At 36.5% G+C, this 27,142-nt stretch overlaps 1 protein-coding gene across 2 annotated transcripts in view; it reads left to right on the forward strand.

Annotated features, from left to right (window-relative positions):
- Positions 1 to 27,142, forward strand: part of LOC121321819 (TBC domain-containing protein kinase-like protein) — a 70,698-nt gene that overhangs the window by 19,025 nt on the left and 24,531 nt on the right. For both annotated transcript variants that reach the window (XM_041261048.1, XM_041261057.1), the window contains exons 13-22: positions 125 to 174; positions 898 to 1,027; positions 2,298 to 2,396; positions 2,853 to 2,915; positions 3,547 to 3,673; positions 4,195 to 4,245; positions 4,722 to 4,805; positions 6,973 to 7,058; positions 8,152 to 8,188; positions 12,867 to 13,028. In XM_041261048.1, the coding sequence (XP_041116982.1) occupies positions 125 to 174; positions 898 to 1,027; positions 2,298 to 2,396; positions 2,853 to 2,915; positions 3,547 to 3,673; positions 4,195 to 4,245; positions 4,722 to 4,805; positions 6,973 to 7,058; positions 8,152 to 8,188; positions 12,867 to 13,028 (889 nt within the window). The remainder of the gene's footprint in view (positions 1 to 124; positions 175 to 897; positions 1,028 to 2,297; positions 2,397 to 2,852; positions 2,916 to 3,546; positions 3,674 to 4,194; positions 4,246 to 4,721; positions 4,806 to 6,972; positions 7,059 to 8,151; positions 8,189 to 12,866; positions 13,029 to 27,142) is intronic.

Raw genomic sequence — 27,142 nt, forward strand, 5'->3', positions numbered from 1 at the left:
GCTGGAAAAAAGCTGTAGATGATTTGCACATTTACCTGTATAAAGTAAATGTATGTATTGAGTCAGTATATTAACAATTGAATTTAATATAATTGTAATATGCACTATTTATTTGTCTTTGCAGAGATTGAAAGATGTTGCAGGAGAAGCATATTATCCATTGCTGGAAGATGAGTAAGTACATATAAACACTTTTGTACATTTTTACTTTTTAAATGTTCCACTCTACAGGGCCATATGTGTAAAATTCCACAGTCTAAGAGTTGTTAACATATCCAAAACACAGTGATGTTGTCTTTCTGAGATGATGGCTGCTTTTAGGCCGTAACATTGAAAAGGTAAAACAGATGCATTTAAAACCTTTATCGTAATCTTTCATGGTTCTTACTTCATTTTGAAGTTCTTTCTCATTGTCAAAGTCCTACAGGGAGTATGGGCTCGGCTCTGCCATTTTGTAAAAACTGTTATTCACATGTAGTGGGTAAAAAAATCACTGATTTTGGCCCCATTTGGCACTTTGACTGTAACACATGCAATAAAATGGGGCAGCGATACTCAAGACGTGTGTTTCATTTAAACAAGAAAAAGGAAATTGTGCATTAATGTGTTTAGCGTGTTAATGTACCAATCACTCATAAATTTAAACATCCAATGAAGTACTAATAAATACATGATGTTAAATAAATGTAGACAGCACATCTTAACAAGGATTTTGTCAGTGTCATATGAAATAAAAAAAAAATAAAAAGACACTATTTTATAACAAACCAAAAAACTCCATTAACCCACATTTACATAAAAAAGTGTTTTAAAAATTCATGAATCGTAGGAAGTCTTCTTTGGCCTACGCCTGTGTGGCACAAAACTTTACAGACAGGTTGCTTTTTCTATTCATAGGCAGTCAAATTTACCCCAGTTAAACAGCAGCAATGATCTGTCAACCGCTGCAACTCTTCCTCTCATCATTCGGGAAAGAGACACTGAATATCAGCTCCATAGGATCCTTCTGTTTGACAGGCTTCTGAAGGTAGGGACTTAGAAATTCATAATCTATTATTGTCAAAATTTTAGTGTCACCAATTCGTTAGCAGGTTACAACAGAAACTGCCAAATCCAAGATGAGATTAATTACAATGCAATTGTTCTTGCATATCATATTTTGAAACAAAATTCTGTAGGTTGTTTTTTACTGTACATGGTATTTGCATGGACCATACTATGTTGATAATATAAAAGTGAATGTTCTAAATCAGCAAATATAACCTTAATTTGTGAAAAAATGTTAAGCCTTTTCCAAAATACTCTGTTTTTACTGCAAACTTTAATTAAATACTGCTATCACACCAGGGAAGTATAGTGTATTTGGGTTATCACTAACCTGAGGGATATACAGTAACTTTGCATACCTATTCCTCAATTCCTTTTTTTTTTTTAAATTAAAATATACCTTAGCTTCAGTTTAGTTTACTACTACCAAAAATGTAGCCATTCAATATACCCTTATACTAAACCTAGAGATATCGGGCACTTAATTGATTCAGTTTTTGTTCTTGTGTGGGAGGGTCCCAATATTATGTTTCTTTGTCCTTGACAAATGGAATCTGTTCTTTTTTTTTAACTGTGGTCATCAGCTGATTAGGGTTCATCCGTCTCCTCAAACATTTCTGTTAATAAAAAACTGAAATAATCGATGTTAGCTTTACACAAATTGGGGTAAACGTTGACACACAGGCGGAAATAAGGAATTATTAAGGAATACTAGGAAAGATTGCTAAAAAGAAAAGGATATGAGATCGTTTCTTTTAGTTCCAACAGACCTTTTAATTTGCAGTTTGTTTTACCTCCTACCCAAGTTGTGAACCTTGTAAAGATGTGAATAAGTACAGTCAAAACTGTCTAATCCAGCCTTGCTTGGGATGGAGAAGAAAAATGATATACTGCACTGGTTTATAAACAAGGGTCTTACTGTAGATGTCCTGTACAATACCCACAGTACAGGTTTGTATTTCCGCAACATACTTGACTATAAACTTATTAAACAAAAATCACAGACTGCAGAGTCAGCTGTACATTGATGTTAGACAGCAAGATTTACAAATGATGCAGGATTCCAGAATAAATAGAACACTAGTTCAGGATTGTCAAGGGTGTTAGTTTCAATAGTAATTTGGTCAGGACCCAAAAATAATGTAGGATTATACAGAATGACAGTTTATAGAGAGGCTGAATTAGACAGGTTTAAGTGTAATCACACTTGTGAAGCACTTTGGTATTGTTCTGTTCTCTTTTCTTAATAGGCATACCCATACAAAAAGAATCAGGTTTGGAAAGAAGCACGAGTTGATGTACCCCCTCTATTAAGAGGTCTGGCCTGGGCGGCACTGCTTGTAGTTGAGGTGAGGTGGCCCTAATTTATAAGGGTTGATGTACAGTATATAGTAAATATGCATCACTTTCTCCCCCTGATATCCCAGAAAACATTTGCGATATGGATTGTATACTCAATTTGGATGTATAAACTAATTATGTGAAATATGCCACCAATTTTGACCTAATATGATTACTAATTGGGGTTTTGTCACTTTTTGCTTCCCTGTTGAGCGTACTTCAAATGTTGCCTTTGGTGTAACTTGTCTTGTACACGATATATCCCAGTTATATACATCACCTTGTTGATTTGTGTCAATAATGAAAAACAAAAAGGAATATTAATTCTTATTAGAAAATCCAGGAAACCAAACCTTAAAGTTGAATAAGCAGCAGCAAATTGTTGTAGTAAAAAACTTAAAATCAGAGACTTCATACCTTTATTTATGCAATGCTATTCTATTATTATTCTCTTCTTTCTATAGGGAGACATTCAAGCTAAATACAACGCCACTGACAAAGACACACCTATCCCAACAGATAGACAGGTATGAGGTGCAGACTTGTGTTTGGGAGAAAAACAGATCGGTCTCAAGCTTACTGGTTCCAATACCTGTCAACTTCTCAGTTTCTAAAATGACAGACAAAGATAGAGGTTTTTTTGGATTGCTTGCTTAACAAAAAAGTGATTTACTTCTGTTCCCTACAGATTTTGTCAACAGAATTCCATTTTTTGATATCCACGTGTATTTGTTTCTGTCTACATTACAGTAAATAAGTGTGCTGACATGCATCCCCAGGTCTTATTTTATTGTTTTATACAGATTAGTAAAATAATGTGAGAGTTCACAAGCACATTGTAAGTGAGCTATACTAAACACAAGGACAAGTTTATTAACATTTTTGGCCTTCAAAATATTTGCAGTAAAAAAAAAAAAAAAAAAACTAAAAAAAACCTGCAAAATAACAATAGAAGAGTATCCTCTACAATGACATTTTAACAAACTTGTGTCAGTGCTTCTCAAATGTGGGGCCCGCAACATACAAAGCAGGAATTTCCCTGTACAGATTTGTGTCTGTTGTGTTGGCAAGGCTCCTATTTCCTTCCTCAGTGCTGAATTTCTGTGGTTCCAGTATATGTTCTTTTATCTGTGTCTGTCATTCTTGGATGTTTCACAGATTGAGGTGGATATCCCAAGGTGCCATCAGTATGATGAGCTGCTTTCATCACCCCAGGGCCACGTAAAGTTCAGACGGGTACTAAAAGCATGGGTAGTGTCTCACCCAGAGCTTGTGTATTGGCAAGGTGAGCCTTTCTGTCTCCCAGTTATTATGTAATGCCTCTGTGTAGAGGCTGGTAAATGGCATGTGATCATATAATGATCAACTGGTTACATAATTATTCAATACAGAACAGAGTGGGGTCGTTTTATAATGATCTAACCACCCCACTTCAATCTTTACCTGTTGGTGTTTCGGTGACTTCGGTTTTAGGTGTGGCCTTTATGATTTATGGATATGTTAAAATGGAAATTCCATCTATGGATATGATTTACACATACTAAAATAATACACTATAGATGTCTTTTCCTGTGGATTTTTTCACTACTTTCCCAGTAATACTGTATAGACATTTAATTATTATTTATTTATTTTTATTATTTTTTTAATGAATCACAATAATACAGTATATATAGCGAAACCTTTATTTTGGCCTGTCTGCATTTTAATGTAAAAAAACGAACACTGGTTTAGTAGCTTGTGTTAGATGAAATTACTGTTCATGAATGGTGTCTAAAATACATTTTAAATTATATGTTCATATAGGTTTGGACTCCTTATGTGCTCCTTTCCTGTATCTGAATTTTAATAATGAAGGTAAGTAGCATATTGTATTTCCAGTATGTATTTTGTTTGCATTAGCAACACTATCATTGATTGTAATTGAAGCCACCTGTGCTAGTACTTGAAAGGTCCAGCTTTTTTTAACATAGAAAATTAGGTGTTTTTTTTTCTGATGTAGTGTACAATTTTGCAGAAGACTCCCTTCTTGTGAAAAACTCCATAAAAAGACAGTTCACTATTAAGAATTAAGATTGAAAAATCTCCCAGCTTTTTCTGAAGATTGTTTACTCAGTCACTTTGATGGTCGTAATAGAGGAATTCCGCAGCATAGGAATCAATTTGAATCAGGTTTGGAAATAAGTTATTTCTCTGACAGGTTACTATAATTGATATTGAATGGATTTGATACCTGAATAGATAAAACTAAAAGTTATATTATTATTTTTTAATACGTGTATTATAGCAATACAGTGCTTGTTTGGTTCATTTCATTTTATTTCTTCTTTCAGCCTTGGCCTATGCCTGTATGTCTGCATTTATTCCCAAATACCTTTATAACTTCTTTCTTAAGGACAACTCGCATGTCATACAAGGTATGTGATCTCCCTAACGTGATTTCCTCCAAATTGAAAATGATCAGGTATAGTACATATCTTTCAACAGTACAATCTTGCTACTTTCATGCAGGCTTCAGAATAGAAATGACACCTTGCTTTGACTATTTTAAACAAGCAAATTATCCATGGGTGCTGAAACAGTAAAACAAAAAAAATACGTCTGTACAGGGATATCAGGATATTTAGTGTGAGTGGAGTAAAGTGTGTAATAAATGCCCCATTCACAAACAAAGACAGGTACTCTAGGCTCTAAGATATCTATTTGTATAGTACAGTTCAGTCATTATTTTATTTTGTCTTTCTTTTTATGGGGCTTCTTTTATACCGAAAGCCTATAACCTAGAGAAATAAATAGTCAGTTGCATAAAAACACCCTTACAAGTGTGAGTTACTTATTTTGGTAACAACATTGTTTTCTACCTTAGACAAATGGCATACCCACTGACAAAACAGACAGCTGAAAAGAGTTACTGTAGTAAAGCCTCCCCCTTGCATGCTAGGAAAGCAAGAAAGTTGGGATAGTATTATTTAAAGATTGTTGGCTTTTAATAAAGGTGTTATAAGCACGTATTCTTAGATGAGGAATCCTGTGAGAAGACTTACAGTTTTATGTGTGCAGGGCTCAACAAATTACAGTAGTGTTCCGTATTTTCGTTTATCTTTTAAAAAAAAAATCTTGAATTTTTCTGAGTTTGTTATACATATATTAAAACGGATACAATTTGTAAAAAAAAGAAAAAAATGTTTTCATTGAATCTGTCGTCCACATTTTCTCAAGTTAGCTGGTACTTTGCGAACGTTTGGGCAATCACTGTGCTGATGTGCAGCTATGTGTCTGCAGAAGGTATGAACATGACATCAGCACAAACAAAACCAGGTTTATTCGCCTTGAAATCATAAAAAGAAAAGAAAACTGACAGAACTGGATGGTGCAAGCCATTGGGAGAAAGGTCAAAAAGCTGATGGACAGTACTATCACACAAAGTCACTAGTATATACCTCTCTGCTCGGTTTGTTTTGTGTTTTGTCTGTTTGATTTTGCCAATGAGCCATTTTGTTTTGTAAAGTGTTTTGTTTTGTTTGTTCAAACCTTTTATTGTGTTTATTTATAATAAACGTGCAAGCAGCACATTCATACCCCAGTCTGCTGTTGTCACAAAGAGTAGTACGATGTTTCAAATCCATTCAGTGTCTAAAACATTTTGGGAAGAGAAAATGCAAAGAAACATGATTACAAAGGGGCTCATGATGTTTACAAAGGGGCTCTTCTGCTGTCATAGTAGACATTCAAAGTTTCTCACCTGCGTTGTGGAAAGCTTCAGTTACCTCACCCCATTGAATTACTGTAGATTATATAGCTCATCTTCTTTGAATAATATACATTTTGTCTAACCACAAAGTGTCTCTGAACCAAACCTGTGATTTTCAATCCCACATAAAAAGGCAGTGTAAAAATGTTAAAACCTACTGTACACATCCAGTTTAAGGTTTTCCATCTTTAGTGATAATTGCATGTGCAATTTTACTTCCTTGCAACTTTTTTTTTTGTTTAAATAATCCATTACATCCTTTTATATAATTGAATTGAGATGCAAATACATTATTATCCTTAACTTTTAAAGAACCCTTATAATCAAAACAATACTTTATGGATTCGCCTAAGATCAGACAGTAAAGAGCTAGCTTGGGGCTGTGTTTTACAACACGTGTTGAAAAAAAAAATGTTTTAACATGCTGGTCATGCTAGTTCAAGTCCACAAACTAACATATTTTTGTGTAATGTCAGATGCTACATTTTTAAAATGATTTAATTATTTTTTTTTTTTTTCTTTTTTTCTTTTTTAACATTTGAGCCTGGAACTCACATAAAATGTGCACATAAAGTATTGATGATTCAGACCTGGTAGGTGATGTAACATGCTTGGGAAATGTTGTTAGAACAGCCCTCTATTTGTACAGATTGACAGCACATTGAAATCTTTGCTGGTTGATGGTTGTTAAAGTCACATTATTCAGCAGGTTTCATTCGACGTTATGGAGTAAAATTAGTTCAAGCTATAGTGTGATGCAAAACCTTTGGCCATAGCTGTACTGTGTACCAAATAATGACTGTTTTAAAATAATCTACATTCTGTTCTTCCAGAGTATCTAACCGTGTTCTCCCAAATTATCGCTTTCCATGACCCTGAGCTGAGTAACCATCTCAATGAAATTGGCTTCATACCAGACGTAAGTATTTAGTCATTGGCATTGCTCACTAGAGGACACTATATTGCAAGACCTGTGGTTTTGACCTCAGTGCCTAGTCAGAACGACAACCTGGAGGCTGGTTGTAGAGAGATGTGATTTTAAAATGGTGGTTTTGATCCACAATGGATAATAAGTTCATTCATTTTTGGGAAATTAAAAAAAAAAAAAATGAATTGGTTAGGCAAAATAAGTTCAGTCTGTGTGAATGTTTTCTACCTGACATTATTGTTCTATGTGTAATACAATCAGGGTAAATCCTGAGACTGGCACTCATCCATTTGCTTTAGGCTAGGCAGTCCTCTAAAACGCTCAGGAAAGCTATCAATAACAGCTCAAATACATTCAGATACTTGGAAAAATTAAATGGCACCTGTTCGTCTCCTTATAAGTAATGCTAGAACCCTTGATAACAAAGGGTTTGAGAGTCACTGAGCCTTTTGGTTTTCTCTCCCAGACCTCCCTATTTATTTATATAAGGTTAACCTAATTATTGTAACAGTATATCCTTTTATGCACTTCTGTTTTACTCTGCAATGGAAATGTCATCACAATGTTTATCGTGTGTGTTCCTTAAACTGCCATTTATATTTGATTGCCTTGAACTTATAAAATGATGTATTTGTTTAGGCCTGACTAGCCTTCGTGACAGTATTCATGATTTAAATAAAGGAAATATAGCTGGTTGGGTTAGTAAAATGAGAAGGCCGTCTCAGGGTTCACATTTTTATATTGTGCTGTCTCAATGCATCTTTTTACTACACTTTGGTAGTTTACAGTGTGCTAAATACAGCCACCATAATAGGACAGCCTCTATTTTCCATACTGTGAATAGAGGTCATGGTTTGTTTCATCTATCCATATCAGTAAACTGTATTTTTGTGTCTACAGTATATGTTCAGAATGTTTGAGTGTTTATAGTATAGATGTATAGTAAAATGGTATATCTTGGTATTAATGGATTTTATGTTAATATACTTTTTCCCCAAGATCTGCTAGGTGGCAGTGTTTGCAAAGGAGATTCTGTGAAACTCGGTTCATTACCCTAAGACCTTTTCTTTCTTTTTTTTCCTAGCTCTATGCCATTCCATGGTTTCTCACAATGTTTACACGTAAGTGTTTCTTATTTATTCTTTATCAATATCATCTGTTTTTTATATCTTGAAAATCACTTTGCCTCTCCTTACTACAATGTCTAGTTAATTTATCATTATAATACAGTATTTATAAAAGCTGAACTGATATATATATATATATATATATATATATATATATATATATATATATATATATATATATATATATATATATGTGTGTGTGTGTGTGTGTGTTGTAAGTGACTATGCTAAAAGAGGTACGTTTAATCAGTTTACACATGATATAGTTGCACAAACCCTTTTTCAATCCCAGTTTAGTAGTGAGTTTACAATAAACATGTACATGTTTCACAAGACTGAACAAAAAAGTTCTACTAGTTCTTACTGCAAGCCAATCTGATACATATCTGGGTTTCATGTATATTCTTTTATGTGGGTCCTGCAAGACAAATCAGAGAATTCAGAATTCAGTTTGAACTTGTTATATTGGTAAAATAATTAAAGCTTCCTTAAAGATGCCTGACAAGGTAAAGCCTACCTCAGACAGTTAAGACTATGTAGAGAAACTTCTCAGCCCCAGAACACACCTGTAATTAAAATAGTAAATTAAAATGGGAAGCTGGGTCTGGCATTCTGAAACCTAATCAGTACCCTGATTAGCCTCTTCCTAACTCTTTCTTATTGGTTATACAATCGAATCCTGTTTCCCAATCCATTGCCTTATTGCAGAGATGCACTGCCAGTCACATCAGCACTGGCAGCACATATCCTGCCAGTGCTTTTCTAACATAAAACTCCTTTCGGCTTTAGAGAGTGGGACTTGTGAAGCCGTTAGCACAAAAAACCTGTTTTGTTTGGCAGTGAGACCATATCATTGGCACTGTGTTAATTTTGCTTTTCAAATCATTAAGTGCAGACTGCTAGAACAGCAATTTAATTTGCTACTAGCTAAGTGTTTTTTATATTAGAAGATATCTGCGGGGAATAAATGCTTCAAAGTGTTTATTTGCTTGTTTGTTTGTGTGTTTTGTTCCCTTTTCAACTACAAAATGTAACCATTACCGAATGGGGTGTTTACCTCCTAAAGACCCGAAACCTGAATAAGATATAACAAAGCTGCTTAGCTGAGCCTGTGATGCAGTTATGCCCGTCCTTGAGGGTATAAAGGACTGTGCGCACAAATCTTGACAGGAGAGTACTACTTACTTTTTCTGCTATAGATTTTCGCATTTATTGTGTTTTTACACAAATTATATGTCATATTAAAAATAATCATATTAGTTTTACTAATTATGCGTATTTGTGCACTATAGCCTGTTTGTTACGTCCTGCTGCGGCCTTATGTCCCACGTGAAACCAGCAGCTTGAGTCGCTCACTTCTGAGGGACTATGAGCCCAAATTGGCAGCATGATGACGTGCTCTCCCTTGCCGCTTATGAGGAGGTGGGCGAACAGGAGTTGGTGTTCCTGTCCTGAGGACATGAAGTCAGCCAGCACATCCTCTGTGGTTAAGCTCGCCATGTTGGCAGAGCTTCTGCCACTGATCAAGAGGACCATTGTATTCTTGCAAGTGCCCTGGCCTACAGAAGGTGAGACAAGGCAGTCCAACTTTGATGACGAGCATACCACCACACTCGTGTACCCCCCAGTGGACCCAAATGTTCTTTCTGAGATCCAGTCATTCTGGGGTCATCCTGCTGTTTCCCGGTCTATGGACACCCTATATAGGGTGCACGATGAGGAGATGCTGGGCCTGTCCCAATTTCTGCTGGATCCTTCAATTGCAGCCTTGGTATAGGCGCTTAATTTAGCGCTCCTGTCCAAGGACGCTATCTGCCCTGACAAACAGTGCCGGGTCTCGGAGTTGATCCTCAAGCCTGCCTATTTAGCCAGTGCATTCGCTGCATGGTTGTGCAATTGTAATAGTATTCTGGTAGCCTACCAGTCCTATTTGCTGAGGTCCCTCTCTGACAGCCACAGGCCCTAACCACAACAGCTGGATGAGCTGCGTCTGGTTAATAAGAACCTGTTCTCTCTGTCAAAAGTGAATGGGCAGGCTGGAAGAAGAAACCTGGCTGCGCTGGTAGCCACACGCAGGCATCTTTAGCTTTCCCAGGCACACATGTCTGATGGTGAGAAAACACTGCTGTTGGATGCCCCTGTTACACCACGGCATACCTTTGGTCCCGTGGTGGACGAGATTCTTCAGCGCTCTCACCGTGCATGGGAATAAATAAAGGAGCTGGTGCGCTTGCTTCCCAAGCAACCACCTTCAGTGTGCAAACCAATGACAAACTGGCACCCTAGACTCCAGCAGCCTTAAAGACCGACACAAACAGCTGCGCTTGCTGCCAGAGGTGGTGTTCAGAACCGGCCCGCAACTGCTCGCTGTGGAGGCTAAGATAGGTTCCACCGTCTGGCGCAGAGGTAGAAACTCAGGCCAAGCCACAAGCCATGCAGCAACCCTAGGAGTTTGCTGCCACAAGCCCAGGGCCCCTTTTCAGGGAGCCACCTGGATTATTGGCGTTAGTGTACCACGGACATCTGGGTGCTTAATCCCATTCACACCGGCTACACTCACTGCAGTTCAAGCACGGTCCCCCTCCCTTTCGGGGCGTGTCTGTAACTTCAGTCATAGAGACACACACACACACACACACACACACACACAGAGCTCAAGAGTTCCCAGCACTTTAGGATGGAGGCTTCACCCCGAGGTGGTGAGCCTCATTTGGGAGAGATTTGGGAGAGCAGAGATATATCTCTGCCTCCTAGGAATCAACCCACTGTTCCCTCTAGTTCTCCATAATCTCCGCTGGTGATAGATGATTTGGCACACCAGTGCTCACCATGCTCTCGATGTGTGTGGAGAAAATCAGGCAGGATCGGGCCAAGGTGTTCTTAGTAGCCACTTATTGGCCCAGGAGACTCTGGTGTTCAGCCCTGCTGCAGCTCCTGAGCAGCCAGCCGTGGAGACTGCCCAAATGCCACGACCCGGTCAGTGAGGCGCGGGGGACCTTATGGCATCACCACCCAGCGAGCCTGCAGCCTGCATTTCAGCGGTCTGGGTCTGTTCAATAAGGTTATTGACACCCTTCAAAATGCCAGAACAGCATCCACCCGTTCCCAGTACGCGTATTAACTGAGTGGCTTTGTAATCCTGTGTTCAGAGCAATGTGATGATGTCTCTACTGTATAACTACAGCATGTGAAGTTAAGCAAAGTAATTATAGTTAGCTGCAGGCCTTTAGTCATTTTTAAGTTTAAAAAACAAAAAAACATTAAAACGTTTATAATAACAAAGTTAGTTATACATCATTGTCAGTTTCGTTGTTTAATAAATTGTAAGTCTTAGTTTTTTGTCAGGTTTGAGAGACTGCAGTCATAAAAATGTTGACACAAACCGGCCGAGATGCACTAGTTTTTTTTTTTTTTTTTTTTTTCCCCCCAATATATTTGGAACATTAATGCCAAGTGTGCTTAAACAGACCTGCTTTACATTTATTGGCACAGATGTTGCTTAGTTTAACGTTACAAAATGTTACATACTTTAAGTTCAATCTTAATTGCTAGTGTTTCTAAAGAAACATTCTAAAGAGGGAAGCTGCCATATTACAATTTTAAATGACTGTTGCGTTAGGTAGTTTTAAATTGTTTGACCTAACTGTATTAGGAGAATATTTTGTAAGTATAACTAAAGAAAGTTTTAACATTAGAAGAGGTAATTACTTAAAGTAAGTATCTATTTGGTGGTAAAAATGATACTCTTGATCTCCAATTATGTCATTGCTATACATTTTGCCATTGCTAAGGTGTTCTGCAGACCTGTTGGCAGGGGTCAGCTTAGAAGACACATGCTGGGGGGGGGGGTCTAGTAGGCTTAGACTCTGAAATTACATCCGCCCAACATGAGAGACTGGCAACACACATATATAAGTGCATTTAGTGTCTGGTCTTGACCTGCTGTGCTTCATTCTGTAGGAGGAAAGCCAGCAGTGTTGTTTTTGCCCAGTGTGGATGAGTCCCAGCTGGTTGTTGATGGGGCGACCTTGCTGAGGTCATGAGGACTGCAGAGCTGTGCAGTTACTCTCCCACAGGCTGTGTGTTTATTCAGAATGTGGGTCTTACAACCTCAAGACAGGAAATAATTGGAAAATGTTCTCAGACTACGTCAAAGCAATCATTATTACTTAAAGCTTCTTTTAATAACATGGTATGTGCATGTCTACAAAGCACCCTTGTATCGGTATCTTTCTGTTGGTGCTCTACTATAATATCCATCAGGTTAAAGTGTTTGTTGCAAACAAACAAAAAAAAATCTCTAATTGAAATAGATTTCTTGAAAGTAAGATTAATAAACTGTTTACTGTAATAGATTTATTTCAGAATTGCACAATTGAGACCTAAATAACAAACTTAAGTTCAAGACAATAAATATTTATGGATTATTTGTTTTTATTTTATTTGTTTTTTAAAGAGTAACTTCTAATTTCAGGGTCCAGAGCAGCTTTCACCTTAACCTACATTATAAACTCATTGTCAGGATCTGCAGCTTATTAGAGATAGCATCTTGAACATCCTGGTTACAAACAGCAGCAGTGCATTAGAAACAGGAACAAAAAAACATGCTACTTATTATGAAATTATGTTTTACAATTATCACTTCCTGTTGTGACTTCTTATTTTCCTGCAGACTTGTTTCCCCTGCACAAGATCTTTCACCTGTGGGACACTCTGCTCCTTGGCAATTCCTCCTTCCCATTCTGCATCGGCATGGCAATTCTCCAGCAGCTGAGGGATAGGTTGCTTGCCAGTGGCTTCAATGAATGCATCCTTCTGTTCTCAGATTTACCAGGTAGGCATATCTTCCCAATTTAGCATTTTAGGTCATTGCATTGATCCTGAATGCAGAAGACATACATGCAGTGTGTATGAAAGCATAATCTGTCACACTTGTCAATTTGTGGTTCCCTTCCTTATGAATAGATCTCAAGGGAAGACAATCTTAAACCACAAAGAGTCAAGCCTGGCTTTTAATTTAAGTCATCTGAACGACATTGATATTTACATCGATGGTCATTTGTCTCATCACTTTTTATTATTTTCCCCTGCAAGGGGGATGTAGTGGAAGCAGTCGTGCGTATTTCCGTGTAGCTGAAGAACTAATTAACCATTTGTCAATCTTGGCATTAAGTTTATTTAGCGTACGTTATAGAGAAGAGCAAATTGTGGGGATATATGGAGGTGCCTGTCTGACCATTCTTCATCTGTCTCCTATATCACACATTTTTGTGCATATATCTGGAGAATCACTTATTGTTGTGATAAAACATTTCATTACTAATTGTTATTCTATACTATTCTGTAGATACTGTGGGAGTCTGTCATGGTCGTCAGTGTTTTCATCATACTGATAGCTCTAATTTTGAATTTACAGCTGTGCTGGGAGTATAAGTTGCTGACATCAGCATTTTGAATGTGTGAATTATTGGTTATTGAAGGTCACATCTGTCTGTAGTGACGACATTGTGGTCTGGTGGCCTGTTGTAATTTAAACAGTGATGGATCTGGATACCACCACCATACAACTTGTATAGTCAACCAGTTTTATAACAGATCATTTTCTGTCATATTTTATTGTATTTAATGATCTTAAATGGGACAAAAAATTGCCCTGGCTGGGAGGAAGCACCAGCATGACTAATATAGAAAGGGTGGCAGTAATTAGATAATTAGAGTTTTCTGCAGTGTGCTGCGAAACCCAGTGTGGTTTCAAAGGTAAAAACAATATATGATCTCACTGTGTGGCTTTTGACCAAAAGTTCAATGTTAGGCACAGTTACCAACTACAGTAACAGCTAATTTCCAAATGTAAACCAGCAACAATTTTTTAGATCATGTGATTCATGTTAATTTGTGTTGACATGGACTTTATTATACTTGCAAGCCAATGCCGTTTAAATGCCGGATGATGGTAATTGAAACAAATGGAGGGGTATTAGTTTTCACATTGGTATGTACACATTGAAACAGCTAAATTATGCCACAGCAAAAGGTAAAAATGTCTCCGCCATTTATCGTTACAGTGCGGTAGAGCGAAATATCGAGTGTATTCAATTCAACCTGGCTTTTATGGTTCTTGGTTGTTACTGCTTACGATTTAAATGCATCCTTGTTACAAGTTTTGTCTTGGAAAGTACTCTAGGCAATGTTGATTTTGTAAATGCTCCCTGTTGACAGAGACAAGCAGATGTTGATTACCAAAAATATGATTTTAATGTAATCCATTTTTTGCTCATTCCTTTATTACATTTAACATCTTCAAGACAAACAATATGTTAACCCTTCATTTAAGGATGAGGGAACCAGTGTTTTAAATATGCTTTCTCACCTCTCATTGGCCTGTCAACTGGCTCAAAAGTCTCCATGTCTTTTACAGAATATCTTTACATTTTCCAGAAGTTAGTTTTGCTTTGAGTGAGGTAAAGTAAGGATACCTCACTATTATTCAGCCTCAAAAACAATCTAGACTCCATCTGCTCACCACTCCTCACTCTATGCTTTGTGCACACTGTATGGCTGCTGGAGGGTTAACATAAAGATCTCCACTATTTCTCAATAAGTCTACATTTCACTATTTGTGCTTTACTGAAGACTAGTCCCAAGATGACAAATGTGTCTATAAAGCTGGGGAACCCATGATTTTCTTCAGTTGATCAGCTGTACTGCAAAAAAAGAATGAAAGAACTACAGAAAGTGCAGTAACTTTGCATTTGTTAATTGTAAATGTACTGTTGCCTTAAAAAGTAAAAGATAAAGATGGAGTCGTGTAATCCATTTCCCAGTGGAATAAAAAGCCATAGCAGTGTCTTACTGAAGAAACATGCGTAATAAAAATAGCGTGACAGATATATTTGACCAGAATAGTTGTAATTTTGCTGTAATAATTTTAGGATGTAGGCAGCCTTATCCACATAGTAAGTAGACATTTTTCCATATAAAAGTACAATGTGATTGCCTGAGGCATTATAAACACTGACTAGCACTGCTGTTACAATGAAAGGCTTTTATTGTGGCCTCGAGTAGTCAGCAGTTGAACAAGTTTCTCAGTTCAGGCTGACTTGAAAAAAGAAAAACATTTCAGTAACTTTTTTTCTTCTTTTTAATGGCTACTCATTCCATGTGCATTATGTTTTAAAAGATTTTGCTTGGAAATTACACTTTCCTTGCAAATAACTAATTTTTGCTTAATACTAATTTATATATATATATAATTGATAATATATATATATATCTGTAGTATATATAATATATATATATATATATTTATAATAATATATATATATATATATATATATATATATATATATATATATATATATATATATATATATATATATATATATAATATATATATTTTTACATGGATAAAGTTTTTATTAAATAAAGTTAACTCGACACCCCACAGGGATCCCATTTAGTGTTGACTTATCCAAGGTGCACATGAGCCATGGAATTAAGTAACAGAACGTTTCCAGAATTACGGTGTTTACGAGTTTATATTTAGTTAAATGGCCTTATGAAAATGGATGTAAGAACTGCAGTGAATGGATCGATTACAATATACAGTACTGTACAATCTTGGTATAACTTGTATAGTTTGATTGAAAGAAGAATTAATAAAATAACATAATTTTTGCGAAAACAATCCAAGCGCAACAATGTGCACAAACAGTTGACTATACTTTTCTATACGTTGACTGACTTGTACTTGTAGGTGGCATGTACTGTCTAATTTGATGGCTTAAATAGCAAAAGTACATTATACAGAATTAACTCTGTGAACAAAAACAATAAACAACACAGTTTCACACAGAAGTCAAGCACTGTCGATTGTTTCGCATGCAAAAACATATGCTCTGAAGCTCTGCTGACAAGCTTGTTATCCTGAATAACCTCAGCTTTAAAGCCAGTTGAACAGGAACTCATTTTTCGCTTCTCACTCATTATGAACTGACACTTTAACCAGCTGCACTTGGTAATTGCGAATGAACGATCCGTTTACAGTCAGATGCCAGTCACGTGAAATGACAGTGTTGAGTTATCCACTAGTCTTTTTTTAATAGTTTTATATCCCTTTGGTACCGGTAATAAGTGTTGAGTTACGATTAAAACGTAGTAGTTTTTTTGCCAGACTGACGTTTCTATTGGTGCCAAGTTTTTGTGGTTTACTTGGTCATGTGACCACAAAATACAGCAATTATTGTAAACAAAATGCTACTTTTTCATAAAATGTATTATACCTGCATCACATTTAGCCCTGAGTGTACCGAATTAATAAATACCAAATAAGTGCACCTTTATTTAGTTTTTCAGGTGTTTACAGGCCCTACACTGAGACTAGGCCACTTTGGTCTTTCCCGTTAGAAAAACGCAGGCCATTGTCCATAGTACCCACCCTAATTTCAGGTGGCCAGTACGCCACCAAAGAATAAGATAAGTATACATAAGCCCATTGTCCATAGTACCCACCCTATTTTCAAGTGGCGTAATCCTTCTGGAGCCCAAGGTAATGTTGCTGCATGACATAAAAACAAGTGACTGGGGTCTATTTAGTCTTTCCAGTACTCATGTCCTCCAAACAGAGACCTGGCTGAGAGGGACAGTGAGGATAATGGTACTGTGTATCCCTCCACATGCCCTTACGGGAACACACACGGCACCTTGTTTGTGGCTTGACTTTTTTCTTGGACTGTGGCAGTATTTGTATAAAATGTCGTTCACAAAGTTCACTTGCTACTGTTTCCACTGTTTCAGTCTGTGTCATTTGTTGTGCATCAAACATGAGTCTTGAGATCACAGAGGTCTGAAAGTCCAGAAAAGTGAGCCGATTCTCTGGAGCTATACTGTACACTACATGGCTGTTATAGAAAGAAATCTGGACCATGTACATGCCAAGTTTTTTGTACCATGCCATGGTCTTCCTAGCAGCATTGTACGGCTCCAGCATCTGGGCCGACTTATCCAAACTGCAGTGTACAAAGTTGAAGGCATATGAAAGAAAAAGTTTTTAAAAAATGTGCACAAAAGTGTAAAAGATTATAAAATCTTAATTAAAAAAAAACCTTAATCTTTTAAACTTTTTGTGTACATTTTTTAAAAAACTTTTCTTTCAACTATAGATATATATATATATATATATAGTATATATATATATATATATATATATATATATATATATATATAATATTATATAATATATTTTTATTTAGTTAGGACATTGACATTGATTAGTAAAAACCCTAAACCCTTTAATAATAATAACTAACAAAATCTCGATATCTCATATTTAACTTTTTAGTGGGGGGTTTTTGGGGGATTATTAATGACACTTTAGGTTCTCTCTTGACCCTGCATATTGGATTATTTTGTATATTGGACTATTTATTTAATCATTTATGATTAGTGGCTAATCAAAATAGTTAAAAAAAAAAAAAAAAAAAAAATAAAAAATAAGAAAAAAGAAAGAAATCAAAATGTAGAACAGGAAAAAATATGATCTGAACTATACAATGAATTAAAATGGATATAATTAAAACAAAACAAAAAAAAAACACAAATGTGAAAGCCAAGTCGTTTTCACAATTGCAATACAATATATTTGTTACATAATATAAGAGGTTTTTATTTTTTGTTATTATTATTTTTTAAATTGAGCAAAAGAAAAATAAATTCAAACCATCAACTCTAATCAAATCGTTTTTTGGAATATGGGGAAAGGAAAGGAGGGAAAAAAGCATTTATAGTATAAATCAAAAAACCACCCCCTCTAAAAAAAACAAACCACTGTCAAATCGTAGAGAGAAATGGGGAGAAGTGAAGAAATATACATCCTAAAAAATAAATGATCTTATCAGTATCTTTAATTTTAAAAAATAAGAGATGAAAAGAAAGAAGTCAAATGAACAGGAAAAAAATCAGAAAATCAAAAAATAAACTATACAATGTGAATAAAAGTGTTTTGGGTGACAGTAGAAAGATTAAATTAGATCTAATATAACATTATAAGTAAGAAAGGTGAATACAGGGATTACAAAAATAAGATGCTGCATTCGAGAAATATATAAAGTAGATCAATCCTATGCTCAAACTCACTAGCCTAACAGTTTCTCTCCAGCCAACTAAACCAGACACATCTGAAGTACAAGGTTTCACACACAATAAATATTTACCAAAACCCTTATTTTTTATTATCAATCCTCATTGACAAGAAAACGAAAGTTACAGACAGATTGTTTTAAATTCGTTCGGGGTGTTTCACAGTACAAGCCAAAGATAGCCACCACTTGCGTTTAAATAGGCTGTAAATTACATTTAACAACTGCATCACATCAAATATATATTTTATCCTTTAAATATAATGAAATTAAAACTACCGACCTAATATGTTATGTAATAACTCCTGGATGAGCGACCCCGAGTGAAAAAATGGCAATCCAGGTTTTTATTTATTTATTTATTTATTTATTTTATTTTTTAAACAATATGTTTAATCATGATGTGCCAGGTATGTCTGTAGCACAAAAGACGTTAATGTTTTAAGTGCATGATACATATTTAAATACTATAGTAGTACACATACGTTTAGTCCCTTCAGATCTGTAGACTTGTGTAACCTTTTTCAGTACTGGAACCGTAATAATAATTTAAAAAAAGTTTTTGTTTTAGAGTTTTTGTTGAATGGTGTTCATTTTTTGGTCAATACATGGGTTAGGGTTAGGGTTAGGGTTAACTACAGCAGTGCTGAAAATCGAATGGCCCTCAGCAGCCATGTTTTTTACTATAGCAACTTCATGTATGCCAAGTTTTGCTTTGATCAGATTAGCGGTTTTGGAGAAGACATTTGTGTGTTAATTAGCTTATTCAACATGGCCCCCATACCACTGAACCAATCAGCTTCATTTTGATCACCATGCATCTTGGACAATCCATAGCCATGTACACCAAGTTTCAGAACTCTGGTATAAGTGATTTCTGACAAGATGTTTGTAAATTGTCCACAATGTGTGCAACTTTTAAGGTTTTGTTGGTGGAAAGAAAAATAATAATAATAATCTTTAACAACAATAGACTGCCCAGCCATGGGCTTGAAGGCCTAATAATAATAATAATAATAATAATAATAATAATAATAATCTCAGTTGAAATAATTATTAGTGTTAAATGCGCATCATGCTGCAGGATTCTTTGTGACCTCTAATATTTATTTTATTATTATTATGATTCAAACACATGCTCCCTTGAGAAAGAGAAAGAGATGTGTACAACATATCAAAACATTAGGCAGCTGGCTCCTTCCTCTCATTTAATATTCTGCACTGAGACTGTGCATTGTCAAAGCCAACCACCACCACTATTTCTACTAGTATCTGAAGCCAAAGCAAATTCAGTGTTACACAGATATCAGACCTGAACCCGAACAGCTGGTCCTGGAAAACCTGTTGGATATTATGTAACTTGGACGTCTCGTCACACAGCCTAAATGAAGTTCCGAGTTCACCTTAATGCGGTTTAAGACAGTACACACACAGTTCGGTTGCAGAAGGCATCCATAACTGCACTAGTTAATCCTGCTCGGAACAAGTAGCAAGTTTGATTCAGTTACTTAATGCACAGCAACTGTGTGTGGGTGTGTGCGTGTGTGTTAAAACTGCACTAAAACAACCTCAGTAGGTGTTCTGTAGATTTCTGCACAAGCAATAATGTCATTGTTTATCAGACATTTCCATGTGATAAACATGGTTTAAATATATATATATATATATATATATATATATATATATATATATATATATATATATATATATATATGTGTGTGTGTGTGTGTGTGTGTGTGTGTGTGTGTGTGTGTGTGTGTGCCTGATGAGCTCCTGTGTCGGTATGTTTATATCTACTTACTATTTATTATTATCATATGTAGTGCATATATATATATATTATATAATATATATATATATATATATATATATATTTATATATATATATATATGCTTTTTAATAAAGTAATTTCATGTCATAGCCTAAGACAACATTCTTTTGTTTTTATGTTTTTAATTTGTTATAACCTGTTGTGTCCCCAAACGCTACAGTGCTACCTGTGTGTGTTGGCACGCCAGGAAAGGTCTTAGTAAATGACAAAGACACATATAAGACTCCTTTAGACGTGTACATTTTTAATCCAGTGGTTTGGAGACCATTCAAGTTGTTCTCACCTGCCTTCTGGTCGGAAGATCGCCCTAATGTTTCGATCTACCTTCATGGTACTGCAGATCGTCACCACTGTATTTAGCAGTGCAGAAAAAGCAAAATGGCATCTCCACTGGTTTTGCAGAAAAGAGCATAGCTGTGCTTGACGAGCTCTCGATCGATTTACGTACTTTGCTTTCCTCCAAAAGCATAAACAAAAACACAGCCTCCATGCTGCCTTCACACAAACCTAACGAATTTTGTGTAATGATGGTCCGAGTTCAGTTGTTAGTTTAATCGGGGAGTGCACTCACTACAGTAATGAAAGGTTTGTGTACAACACACAACCACAGTGAGTGCAGTTTGTCAATACTGTTGTCACGCTGTGACAGAAATCGAGTGATTCTTGGTGTTAGATCTCTCTCCCAACCTGCAAGGCAGCTGCATAAAGAGAACAGAATACCATGGACTAAATGGCACGACAGTGTATTTCCATGGTTAGGTGGAAGTGGACCATCTAGAAAGGGGACAAAGCTATGGTATACAAACTCAATGACCCAGACGGGATACGGTGTGGCATCCACGGATTGGAGGAGTGGATGCGCTCGTTGACCAAGGGGTCATGGGTAACGTTATAAAAAGGAGATGTAGTGATGTGATCTGTTTCTTTATGAATGGTTATATTAAAGGCCCAGAAGGAGAACCTACATTTTGTAAAACTGAGTGCTTTGTTTGTTTTTGTTTGTCGTTAATAATACTGTTTGTAATTATTTGGACGGCTAACACGATCTGGAGTTGTTGCCAAAGGTCAGCATTAAACCCAGATCAATAACAATGCACTTTTGTTTAACACTAAAGAACTGTATTCACCACGAGCACTAGAGCACACACTGTGGACTGGTGTTTGTGTTTGTGTATGTGTTACGTGTAATGCTTCATTACCATTGTTATTATTTACTGTTGTTTTGCCATCAGGCCATTAGATTAAAAAAAAATATATATATACATTAAACAACATTGCTCCTGAATTACAATTGTCTGTCTGTTTATTGATCACTTGCACCTGCACACTGCTAACCACTTTGCCACATGTGCTAACCGCAGTGTTTGTGTATGATGCCTAAGAGAATAATTCAATTGCTGGGGGATGCGGACATATTTTCTGATTTATGCCCGCATGTAAGTGGTACTTTTCATATACTTTATCTAAAAAGCCGCTCTTTACCTTTTTTAACACAAGTTATTGCGTGTATCCAGCAATTACACCTGAATTTTTAGATACCCAGAGAACCGCTTATCTTGCTAAGGACTTTTAGTACAATATAACCAATACACTTATTCACAGACGCTAACTAGACAATTGCTTTTCCAAATGCAATGAAGTATTTCAGATCATCTTTTAGTACATTATTTATCAGGTATTTAAAGTATTGCAATGTAATCTAATGTGTGCACTGTTTTTCACATAGGACACACACAAAAAATAACCTGCTCTGCTTCTTAGCAGTTAAGCCTTTTTAAGTTCCACAGGAATTATTCTGGAGCTGCACAGCAGGTGTAGTCCACCTCCCACAGCAGGAGAGATCACTTACTGGGGCGTTGCTGTGTTCGTGAGACAGATAGAGAACAGACAAGATAAGTATATGAGTGATTTGCAGTGCACACCTGCTCTTCTGGGATGGAAACTCTTCTGTCATCCAGTAAGATTAAAGTCCTTATACCTGAAGCTGAGATTCCTTTGTTTAATTAATTATTTCCCACTTGTAGCTACATGATTTCCGCGTATCTGCGTTAACAGCATCAGCTCAGCAAAGGATTCGGAATAGAACAAGAATTCCATACTCAGCCACCCCCAAGCAAGCACACGTATAGTGAATCTTTTTTTTTTTTTTTTTTTTTTTTTTCACTGTTTTGTTATTTTATTATTGCTTAGTCTCCTTTGCATTTTTTAACATAACGTTTGGGAAAAATGTGAAGGTTGTATATTGCAGATGTCTGGAATGAGCATTTTCACAATTGTAACTGTTTTTCAACTTTTTTTTTTTTTTTTTTATTATTTTATCCTATGCACTACTGCCAATACTCTAATTTTCTCTATATAACTTGCAGTGTTTGCTTGGGTTACATGCCTTTGATTATATTACTTGTATAAAGCTATACAAGCTATTGTATGCTACTGACCAGCCTTTTCTCATTCCATTTAAAGTATATGACAATGCAACCTTTCAACTCTACCAGATGCACACATTCTACTTTTATGTAGACAAAGAGCACACTTGGGGTTAGCAGAGTTAAAAAGGTCTAAATTAGCAGAATCAGCATTTTGAAGTTGTTCTTCATCAGTACTCCAGTCGGACCCTAAATAATGTTGGTTAAATGTATTGAGTAAACCAGAGATGTAGCTACCATTTTACTGGCCTTATCTCCTCAGGAAAGGAAGGTCTGCCTTTATCACTATAGGTTTCTATTCTTGTCTTAATGCATAAAAAAGTTCATGCTTTAGATGAAGTTACAAGCCAATGGGTTTTAAATGTTCCAGGCACTCTTGTATCTGCAGACATTGGATAGCTCTGCTGACATTAATTATCTTTGACAAGGCTATTACAGTAATAACTGAGAGGGATGCATTCTTTAAGGAGCTCTAAATGAAAGTGTCTCAAGTCATTTCTAGGCTACAGAGCCACTGTGGTGCCCAAGAATGGGAAACAGAAAGTGGGCCCTAGCCACACTAATCTTGACATGTAGTATCTAGAATGTCAAACAAGTAGTCTTTTTCCACATACAGTCAATTCTCATTTAAACGAATTTCAAGGGACTAACAAAAAAAGTTGCATTATCAGGAATCTAGTACAATTTAATTTACAGAACAATTAAAAGTATTATACATTTAGATGTTCTGTGCATTTTATTGAAAGTACAGTTGTAAGTGACTTTTTAAAAAGTATACATTGCAAATGAACTTCACTTGAAACCTGCATGTCCCATTCTGATCACCGGCATTTTTAAACAGCAAAAATAAGCCGCCTTCAAACTCATGTATTCAGCCAATTAGAATGATAACTTGCATCCATAGTTTGCTGTTCATAGGCCTTGTGGCAGAGTGGTTTGCAGTGCTCAGTAATAACAAACACAACACAGTTCATGGTGAAAAACAGCTCTTTGTTTGTACTGGGTTGCTTGTTTGGCAACCTTAAGCAATAATACCTGGCTCTACAGAACAGGTGTAGTGCAGGTAAACCATTGGGTTCAGTCCTGAAATAATACTGCTAATAATGACACACACTTTATACACACATGATCACAAGTCCAATAGTAAGTGCCCCTAGTGCAAGTGGTGATTTAATACAATATTCGGTGCAGTAGTGCAGTGTAGTCCAGGTTTGATGCTGGCTTAGCGAGACAGCTCCCAGATATTTAGCCATCTAGAATAACAAATAACAGTTAAACAGACAGATAAGACAACACTAAACACTCATGATACTTTTTCATTTGTACGTCCTTTACTGGTCTTTCCATAACCATAACCAAGGAACAGATTGCTTTGCCACATCCCCTGATAAACCCTCAGTCACTCCCCCTTCGGTCGGACAGACGCATCGCCTACCGCGTTAAGGCGATGACTTCTGGTATTGTGACTCCGCCACCTTTCTGGATGGCCGACTTCCAGCTGACCGTGAAATGAACTCCAAACCATCTAGTCTGGGGCACACTGTTCCTATTATACAGTGCCCTCACAGGTCGGGAGGGAGATTGTTGACTAGGATTCATTCGCTCTCTGTGTCACAGGCCTGTACTATTGTACCCCAATTTTTTCAGAATGGTTGACAAACAGTTCTGTTCCAAACCATGTAGAAAATTCATATAGTGTCAGGAAATCTGTCTAATCTGAGTTCATTTTAATGAGTATTGACTCTATACCTATCTCAAGCTCAAGAGCATATCTACTGTGAAAATAGCTTATTAAGGAAACTTGTCTGGAATCCGAATCAAAGGCCCACTTGGAACAAACCTTTAGCTTTTTTGGTTATGTTAACTACTTTAAAGAGTTCTGCCGTATTTATTCCTTGATTTGCATAAGTCAGGAAGGAATCAGGAATGGTGAGTGTTTTGAGAAGAACCGGTAGTTACCGTTACTTAAATAAATAAAGTACAGCGACATGTCAGCTGTAAATAGACATCCAGAACACAGACAGGTGCAGTTTACATGCTTATCCTGCCTGAAACTGAGCAGCAAAGGCAACATCACAGATATTGGTTAATGCCTTGCAGGGTTCGACATTAACCATGGTCCCGCGGCTGGGTCAGATTGCAGTTTGGCCGGGAGTTATGAAGTACCACAGGCCCAACTGGGCCGGTAACATTTTGTAACTGTATATAGTATAGTCCACATGACTTCGTTTTATGAACATAGGAAAATGGGTCAGTGTGCTATAAAGCTGAAAAAAAACAAATTTACAAACCCATTTTTAAAAACATACCCACCCTGATAATGGCGTAATTGAACTCTTCCGAACTTTCCCGCCGCACGTCGTATTTGTTGTACAGTCAACATACAGTACTGAAGTGCAGTTGGTAATACTTTAGTTATTTTTTTTTATTTTTTTTTTTTTACAACAAGGCAACCAACTGCACCAATAAGCCAAAAGTAAAGTGTTTAAATCAATAATGATGAAACAAATTATGAAAAAAAAAGATGGAAAGACATCTGGCTTAATGATGACAGTGAAACAAATATCAGTTACCCAGACTTGCAGATAAAACAGCAGCTTTTTTTTTTTTTTGTTGGGAATTCAACATTTAGTTGCCCTTTTATCCATTCACACAGTAATAGTTTGCAAGATAGCGGGTGTTTGTCTGCTGCTGTGACTGCAGCGAGAATTAAAAAATGCACCGATAGTTACCGAGGTACGCCACGGTTTTGATTTGGGATGCAAATGTTCAGGTCAGAAATGCCATTCAAAATCTTTACAGGACTCGTTCGTACGGTTCTCATAATGTCGGCATTAGACAAAGTAATTTGAGAAAAGATTGAATATGTTTTACTATTTTGTGAGTTTTGTCGAGTTTGGCAAAATTTTGGTGTCTGACCAAAGTTTCTACCAGAGCTTCAGTTTCTCGCGCTTTCTTTGTAGTTTAGGACTACCTGATTTCCACAGTCAAAATAAACTGGGAGTTTTTTTCTTCTTTAATTTACTGACCCCGTAGCAACTCTGAAGCCAAAAATAACAGCTATTATCATTTAAGCACATGGTCTACACATAATCAGAATGGTTAAACAAATAATCCATAAGATTGTTTATTTTATTTTTGAATGGCGCTAACACACAACCTAATATAGGCAGACTAAATTAAATATATAGTGGACAAGAATACTGTAAATGTAATAAGTCCTACCAAATCCCATTCATTTGGGAACTTTTCAACCTTTAAGTATTCAAATTATAAAGCAAAAATTTTAAGTTGATGCGATATACATATAATTTTTTTTCTCCCAATTTGGAATAGCAAATTATTTTTAGACTCAGCTCACCGCTACCTCCCCGCACTGACTCGGGAGTGGTGAAGACAAACACACGCTGTCCTCCGAAGCGTGTGCCGACCGCTTCTTTTCACACTGTGCATTCACCATGCAGCCATGTCACAAATCGATAGGGAGTGCAGTTCATAATCATCTTAATGTTATTTATTAGCAATACACATATACATGAAATATACAAAGACGATGATGTGAAATTAAATAAAACAGTTGAACAAACAGAAAACAACAGGACACGGCACTCTATGCCAAAATCAAAAGAGACAAACAAAACGGACTAACACAAAACAAACAATGGACTAACAAACAAACACGGTGAGCTTCTATTTAACGATGACTACGATTCTTATTATTATTTCTACCTCAGTCTCCTACCCCGTTCTCCACTCACCGAACACCAACCGCCAGTATGTGACAACGTGCATCTATATATACATATTGTGCTGGGATTCAATTACTAATTATTCACTTGAATCCCAGCACGTGAGTTAATAAAGTGCAATTCCCCGTGCTCACATATTATTACATTTTACTTGCATGTGAAGTGCTGTGCAATCCTCGTGCCTAAATACACGTATATATTTTAAACACTCGTGTTACACAGACCCGTTTATATCCCATGTACCAATGTCTATACGCCAACATTTAAACACACCACACGCAACACATAACAGATAATATACACAGGGGTGGGCACTTTGTCACAAGCCACCTCAGAGCTACAGTGTCAGAAGACAACGCAGCTCTGGGCAGCTTACAGGCAAGCCCACAGGCTTCCGGCCAGACTACAGGGGTGCGTGGTGAGCCGAGGACACCCAGGCCGACATAACGTTTGAACAATTCTAGTACTAGTTGCCATGTTTAATGTCACAAAACTGTTGTTTAGAAATGTTGTTTCCGGCTCACCACATTTGCAGCAGTGAATAAAACAATGCGTCCAGTTTTGTACTTATTATTGGGCCAGTTAAAATTGTATCCAGGCCATTAAAAACTCTACCTCAGTGGTGGAAGGGGCCAGTAGTGAAAAATATAAATGTAGAGCCCTGTCTTGTGTTTTAGCCTTATGTAAAATTGGATATCCCTGAATGACAATGGCAGTCTTCTTCTGAGGTATGTTGATCCATAATTTTATTTACTTGAGAATTTGTGAAGAACAACAATTCATGATGAAATTTGAAAACAACACC

This window comes from Polyodon spathula, chromosome 1 (genome assembly GCF_017654505.1).
Source record: "Polyodon spathula isolate WHYD16114869_AA chromosome 1, ASM1765450v1, whole genome shotgun sequence".
NCBI lineage: Eukaryota > Metazoa > Chordata > Actinopteri > Acipenseriformes > Polyodontidae > Polyodon > Polyodon spathula.